Source organism: Sphaeroforma arctica (genome assembly GCF_001186125.1).
Source record: "Sphaeroforma arctica JP610 unplaced genomic scaffold supercont1.889, whole genome shotgun sequence".
Classification (NCBI taxonomy): Eukaryota; class Ichthyosporea; order Ichthyophonida; genus Sphaeroforma; species Sphaeroforma arctica.
Window position 1 is genome coordinate 14,463 of NW_014039669.1, and position 7,764 is coordinate 22,226.

The 7,764-nt window shown below is 42.5% G+C and overlaps 2 protein-coding genes across 2 annotated transcripts in view; one reads left to right on the forward strand and one right to left on the reverse strand.

Annotated features, from left to right (window-relative positions):
* The first annotated feature begins 2,081 nt into the window (after positions 1 to 2,081).
* Positions 2,082 to 4,185, forward strand: SARC_09111 (hypothetical protein). The gene has a single exon (XM_014296886.1). It carries the CDS (start codon positions 2,098 to 2,100, stop codon positions 4,180 to 4,182), a length of 2,085 nt encoding a protein of 694 aa, XP_014152361.1. The 5' UTR covers positions 2,082 to 2,097; the 3' UTR covers positions 4,183 to 4,185.
* A 417-nt stretch (positions 4,186 to 4,602) lies between these two features.
* The window catches only part of SARC_09112 (hypothetical protein), a 3,769-nt gene continuing 607 nt past the window's right edge, over positions 4,603 to 7,764 (reverse strand). The window contains exons 2-4 of the mRNA XM_014296887.1: positions 6,253 to 6,382; positions 5,475 to 5,591; positions 4,603 to 4,742 (exon numbers count right to left, since the gene is read on the reverse strand). Of these exons, the coding sequence (XP_014152362.1) occupies positions 4,641 to 4,742; positions 5,475 to 5,591; positions 6,253 to 6,382 (349 nt within the window). The 3' untranslated portion in view covers positions 4,603 to 4,640. The remainder of the gene's footprint in view (positions 4,743 to 5,474; positions 5,592 to 6,252; positions 6,383 to 7,764) is intronic.

Genomic DNA, 7,764 nt, shown 5'->3' on the forward strand with positions numbered 1-7,764 from the left:
ATGAACTCGTCCCTCGTTGACAATTATAAACACGACATGGTATACAAAGATCAACCCAGGTGCAATAAATCCTGTTCTTTTAAGGAGATAGCTGGTTCATTCGTACTCTAAGCCTTCCTCTAGCAAAACTTCGAAATCAGGCAATATACTCACAGTACTCACAAACGATTGGGACAAGTAAAAGCAGAGTATTTGACATAATTGCCGTGTATCAAGACGCTGTTCGGTAATGGACATACTCAACTGTCACCTTAGTGACCCATACACTAGAACCTACCGGACCCGGCGGCATCATATAAGGATAAGATCATAGTTCTTTCTACACAATATGTGACAGAACGGATCGTTGTTCCTTTATCAAGGTCATCTCGGTGAAGACCGGACTATAAATGTACCGGGAAGAATATAACCCAAGAGACCTAAGAATATAAACCCTCATTGTATGCCAGGCATGGGGCTGATTGTGTGTGGTGAGGAGTGTAGGATTTTGTTGAACTAATAAACACTGTTTCGTTGAAGCAGATATATAAAACGACAGCATTTGTTCCCCTTGTTTATATCCAATTTGAATGAATTGTCGAAATGAATCATATTTTTTGTAAATATCATAAAAGGACCGATGTATTTTCAGCACTTTCGTGTTGTTTGTATTTCACTGTAAATATATTTAAAATAGATGCGTTTATTGACTTGCTATCGTGACAATGATATATATCTGACTGTCTCATCAGTGGTTGCTGTACTACGTGTGATTCGTGCTCAACCATTTAAGTTGGCCTGTGTATGTAGCGTATGTCGCCATCTACGTAGTGTTGCGTGACAAGCCAGTAGCACTTGATTTGCTATTCGTTGCTATCATTACGCTTTTTGAGTGTGTGAAGCGGGTCTACTAGACTCAGGGGGATAGTGTGTAGATTCCCTATGCTGTCATGTTTATGTATTCAGTGTGCACTGTAGCAGGTGACAAATGGTGCAAGTAGTGTGTTTGATAAAGTGATGTAATGGGAACGTATATGATTCCACGTACGGTGCACACATGTACGTAGAAGTCTGGCCAGGTAAACGCACACTGCAAAGTGCAGACTACAGATCTAAAATACACTGCAACCGAATGGCACTTATTTACCATAATTATATTTCATATCATGACCGACGCCAGTGGAACAGGACAAGGGAGCATCGAGGCGGCATATTCTTTATTCCGATCCGCCAATTCGCGCCTGAAATAAAGGAGTTGCAAACCACACGCACACTGAATTTAGAATACACCGGCTTCACAGTCTCAAACCACACACACACTGAATTTAAAATATATACACAGGCTTCGGCCTTAGGCCTCTCAGCCTCACTGTGACTGTACTGACAACTCACAACTCACAACTCCACACAAGATTCCAAGTGTCCGCTCTCCGCAGGCTTGAGGTTAGGTGTACATATGTATCCGACTGTACTTCCGGTGTCAGCTACATACGACTCCCACGAGTGAGAGTTGAGACTTGAGACTGAGTTTGAATGCAATGGATATTGGATGGAATGGATATTGGATGGGAAGTTGGTGGCTGCCCGCCCATTAGTGCCATGTATTGACACATTTGTTTTTTTTTTAAAGGAAGCAATGTACACTCTCAATTTTGTTGATAAAATTGGTTTAAAATAACTATAAAAAAGCATATTTGGAAAATATAGGATCTATTTTAATTGTGCACCAATAGGACTTTTTATCTGTTCATTATTTAGATTGTTAAAGTATTACTTTATCACTTTGTGCTCTCAAAGAGTCAAATATGAAATAGTCCACAGATCTGACTGATTCTTTTCCGCGAGACTCTCAGGCTCAGAGACGAGAGTCTGTGAGTACATACATATTTAGTTATTTACGTATCTGAGATTCTGAATTTCTGAGGACTGAGAGAGTGAGAGCCTGAGACTTGAGAGCCTGAGAGGTCAGTCGCCAGATGACGACATTCTTAATTCTGTTGACTTGGGAGTTAAATACGTCGAGTAGGTATGACGAAATGCCATTCCGATTTGTATATATAAGTTTGTAGTTGAAACTATAGTATATCACTAACGAATTAATTAAATACTAAACACACCATGAGGATTCAAAGCATATACAGTTTAGCCACTGCACTAGTTGGCATCTCTCATATCACAGCACAAGTTGTCAACCGCGACGTCATAACATGTGCCATCAAAGATGCCTCAGTAGGTATCGTATGCCCCCGCGATAGTTCTCTATTGCCGGATGAGACATGTTGCCGTTACCATGACAACTGCGGACCTCTACCTAAATGCACCACAAACAACTGCTGTGGTACACGAGCAAATAAAGCACTTATAAATAGAGCACTTATACTAGACTCTGGATACTCATACGATGGGGGAAATCCCAAAGTGATCACATGTGAGATCAAACAGAACTCGGGTAGCTGGAAGTGCGGTGGGAACGAACCCATCTACGCCGATAAGGTGTGCTGTCGGTGGAGTAATGACTGCGGGACCCTTCCCAAGTGCAGGCGACCGTTCTGTTGCAAAGACTATGTGTTCAGTCCCGAATTGGAACCATCCCCATCAGCGGTGCCAGAGCCAGATGTTGACTACGAACCAGTAAATCATAATATCAACTGTGGTATGAAGTTCCTGGAAGACGACATGGCGTGTGGACCCCGGCAGATTTTAGATGAAGAGAAGGAGTGTTGCCGCTTTAAAGGGCAATGTGACGATGGCGTACCCATGTGCACTAAACAAGAGTGTTGTGAGCGTGATGCGGACGTTAATCCCAGTGCATCTCCCAGTCGCAGCCCTGAGCCCACCTTCTACGAGACTACGTGCGGTGATAGAGACGGCATAAAGTGTGACTCTGGAGATGTTCTCCTTCGCAATAAGGAGTGTTGCGAGTTCGAAGACTTCTGTGATAGCAAGGCTGGATCCTTCCCACACTGTTCGATCACAATGTGCTGTGAAGCTCTAGTGCCAAAACCCAATCTATCACCATCACCTCAGCCTGCTGCTGGAGGATTCTTTAAGGTCTGTGAGTGTAAGAATGGCGCGGCATTGAAAGGCGAATGTTATAGCTCGCTATCTAAAGCAACGGATGTGGCGCGAGACGGAGACACTATCTATATCACTGGAGAGGTGACTGTGAGCAGTCCTGTACAGTTCAGCAACAATCTGGACTTCATAGGAGTCAATTGCGGCAACAAGCAACCAGTTCTGGTTGCCGGTTTCAACTCAAAGACAAACGCTATACTCGAACCAACCCACAAGTCTAAACAGAAGGTCACAATAGAGAATGTAGCATTCACGGGGATGCCCAACAAGAAGAGTGCGGCGTTCCATGCTCTTGGCTCAGAGTTTTCATCTGGCAACCAAAGTATTGACCTGACTCTACTGAATGTGCAGATATATGATATGCTGAGTGAAAGGCCTGGCGTTGGGGTGTTCATCGGCAAAAGCAGCAACCTCTTCATCGACGAAAGCTGTGTGTTCAAAAACTTGCGCATGATCTCAAACATCAAGGGTAGGTATGCCGGGGGGGCGGCCCTGGCCGTGATCTTCGTCCCAGAAGGCAGTGAGATGGTTGTGAATGGATTATTCTTAGAGAACGAGGCTCGATACCCCAAGTCCAGCCGGCACGCCGGGGGTGGTGCAGTATATCTCGACTGGGTGGCTGGGAACGTAGAGTTCAGGGCCGCGTTCACGGAGAATGTAGCGAACCAAGGGGGGGCCATACACATACAAGACGTGGTTGGCAAGGTTATAATGAGTGGACGGTTCAAGTCCAACAAGGCAATTGACGATGGGTATGGTGCCAGATCGGGTGCTTTCCGAGTGCTCAAGCAACACGTCGGCTCTGAGATTGAACTCAGTGGTCACTTTGAAGGCAACCGTGCACAGGGAAGAAGCGGCGTGATGGCGTCGAATGTTATGCCCAAGGGGTGTTCTCTTACGTTTTCGGGTACGTTTTTGAATAACGTAGCATCGCACAGGGGAGGCGTCTGGAGTGCTTGGACTAGTACGGTTGTTGCCGGGAAGATTGTCTTTGATAGTAAGGCGAAGTTTGAGGGCAACCAGTCTGGGCAGGATGATGATGAGAGTAGCATATATGATATTGCAGGAGAAGGTGCCCGTACACTGTCTGAGGCTGAGTGGAAGGGGAGGACGGTAACTATAAATTAGGCGATTGATTAATTATTTCTTTTGACAGGTTTCAAGATAAAATGCTCGTATGTAATAAAAACAAATCAATATTCTATTAAATGTGCTTGGAAGATAACTTGGCTGAGAGTGATTTTTTCTAGTGAATATTAGATACTGCTCCCATGTTCTCTATCCTTAGTAAATATGTTGAACTTAACCAATGCGCATGCGAGTAAGGGCACGATTGAATGAGTTCGTTAATCTCATGCAGATCGACTTTCGGTGACAAGGCCATCGCATCAAGAGCGTAGGAACTAGGAACAGTTGGAAACAGTCTGGAAAACACAGTATCTATTTTAAACGATTGGATGGGTACGTTTAGTCTCATACAGCTCGACTTCCGGCGACATGAATATATCTGACCATCGCATCAAGAGTGTACGGAAAAAGTCTGGAAAACACGGTATCTATTTAAATTTTATTTTTAGCGCTACTACTTATTTTTCCGCTTCTTTGGGGGTCTCTAAGGCTTTGAACATTGCTTGTTGGGTCTCCCACACTTTGCTTTTGTGTTCGGCAAGGGACGCGGTCAGTTGTGTCTGGATAAGACAAAATCGAACAAAGTGCATAAGATTGAATACAAGCCATTTGATCAGATTTGTTATCTATTTTAGGGAGGATTTGTTCATCTAAGGGAGGTGGAGGTAACTTGCCGGCACACAAACACAGATACGAGATTGACCATTGTTTGGTCAATGTATGAAGGCGGGGTAATTACCCCATTAAGTTTGACACTTTGGCGCCTATCTATAGCAAGAGAGGTTCACAAGCACGCAAACACAAATTGGGAATTTTCCATTGTTTGGTTAATGTAGGAAGGCGGGGCGATACCCCATTAAGTTTATCGATTTGACACATATCTACAGCAGGATAGGTACACAAACACAGATAGAGGATTGCACATTGTTTGGTGAAAAGGAAATCGGAGCAAATAATCTATTGCGTCGGAAGCTTTGTTACTTGTCTGTGGCAGGAGACAAGACACTATGATATGATTCCTGACAATAGCTGCAAGTAACTTATAAATACGTCTGATACGGATTGGCATGCTTCCAGGTCAATAGAGCTCGGATGATCCCATACGTGTATACAGGAAGTGACTGGGCGAGGGTGGACATCTACCCATTAACTATTCATTAACTACCCGTTAAAGGGCTCAGTATAAATAATCCTCAGGCAACACTCCCGAGCGCAAGGTGCACAGAAAAGTGAAGAAGGTTTATTCATACAACCACGTTTAGTAACAACACACACAACACAACATAACATACGATCTGCTTCTCCTGCTCTATTTTGAAGGTGGTGAAGTCCTCGAGTGTTGCCGTATTCCTCTTCATCTCAGCCACTTCGTCTTGCAGCCTCCTTAAGCCGCCCATGGTATCCTCGAGCTGATTTAAAAATTCGGTAAAGAATCAGTGAAATGAGCACAACCTCGCTAGTGTATGCTCATTCGACATTCTAGACAGCTTCAAATGATATATATATACATACACATTTACATATACAACATATACATACACACACATATATATATATACATACATGTATACAAACATATATATATATATGAATATATATATATATATATATAACAAAAGTGAAATAATATATAGATATATATATGTATATATAAGCATATATACATTTATATATATACATACACAGATACATAGATACATAAATATATAGATATAAATATATATCTATATATATATGGAAATATAGTTTGTGTGATCACGGCATGCGTCACACTCGCTTACCTATAGTGGTACGTGCCAGAGTTACCAAGACCAGTTACCACTCGGACTAGTCAAGGACCCACCAACGGTGAAAGTTGGTTTTTACAGATACACACAAACATGAACGCACCCTGTAGAGCACATACACCGATGCCTGCATATGCACATATAAAAAGCTTGCCACAATCAATACGATGTGTCCAGATTGTATATCCAATGTGTAGTTCACACCAGTCACGCACATGGTCGTTTGCCTCCTTCTCCAGCCATGCACACATATACATACACATACACATGTATATATTCCTACCTCTCCAACCATGTGCTTCATCTCCTGGACGCGCTTTGAGACAAACCGATTGCTAGCTTTCATATCTTCGCGCAGGAAGAAGAACCCAACACCGCCGGCACTCGAAGCGCCCAGAACAAACGACAGCAATCTGATAGTAGTTTCAAAGATTGTGTTAGGGCAAGGTAGGACGAAAGAGACATATGAGGCTGAAGAGGGTGATGTGACTAGTCAGAGTGGTGTAGTAGACTGGTGGTAGCTGCAAATGCGGATAAGGAGAGCGATGAGATTGTGTTAGGGTAGAGTAGGACGAAAGAGATATATGAGGCTGAAGAGGGTGATGTGACTAGTCAGAGTGAGTGGTGTAGTAGTGTGGTGGTAGTTGCAAATGCGGATAAGGAGAGCGATGAGATTGTGTCAGGGCACGGTAGGACGAACGAGATATATGAGGCTGAAGAGGGTGATGTGACTGGTCCGAGTGGTGTAGTAGTGTGGTGGTAGCTGCAAATGCGGATAAGGAGAGCGATGAGATTGTGTTAGGGTAGAGTAGGACGAAAGAGACATATGCGGCTGAAGAGGGTGATGTGACTAGTCAGAGTGGTGTAGTAGACTGGTGGTAGCTGCAAATGCGGATAAGGAGAGTGACGCAATTGGGTAGCGTCGAGAGGTGGATGGGGTGCATTTGCGTATGCGGATAAGCGTTGATGTGATGCCATAGAATGGAGTGTGTAGGCGCACGATTTAGGAATGGAAGTACAGGAAAGGACATCAACTACATCGAAGCAATGTGGACCAAACTCGTGAGAAACAAGAGGATGCAGACGGATTGCGGATGTGCGAATGTGACCGGTTAGAAACCGAGTGTCCAGAAGCGCGATGATGTTAGGTTAGAATTGAATGACGAACGGCAATGGTATACCGTATTATACTGTATATACATGTATATGTGTATGTTTGCGTACAAATGTGCATGTGCATGAATATGCGTACCGACCGGTTTGTGTGTGAGTGTATATGTGTACATATGAGCAAGTATTTATATTCGTGTACATACATACGTATGTGTATGCGTGTCCGTATGCGTACGAATTGTGTGCATAGGAAGCGTCAGTGTATGTGAATGTGTAGGAGAGAGAATAAGTGTACGTGTATGTGCAAGAGTAAGCGTGTTAATATATACGTACATCTTTCTGTAGCATGAAGGCGATAGTTTGATCTTGAATGCAAGCAGTAATTCTTAACTGAAATAAACGTTTTCTCAAAAAAAAAAAAGAAGCAAATTATACATAAAAGCGAGAGGTATAACAATCTCAATTGCAAAGCTACGAAAGAGCTTATATCGTGATACAAAAATATCGAATATATAAATATATATATATTATATATGTATATATATATATATATATATATATGTATGTATGTATGTATATGTATATGTATATATATATATATGAATATACATAAATATATATATATATACATACATACATACATACATATATATATAGATATATATATAATATATAATATATA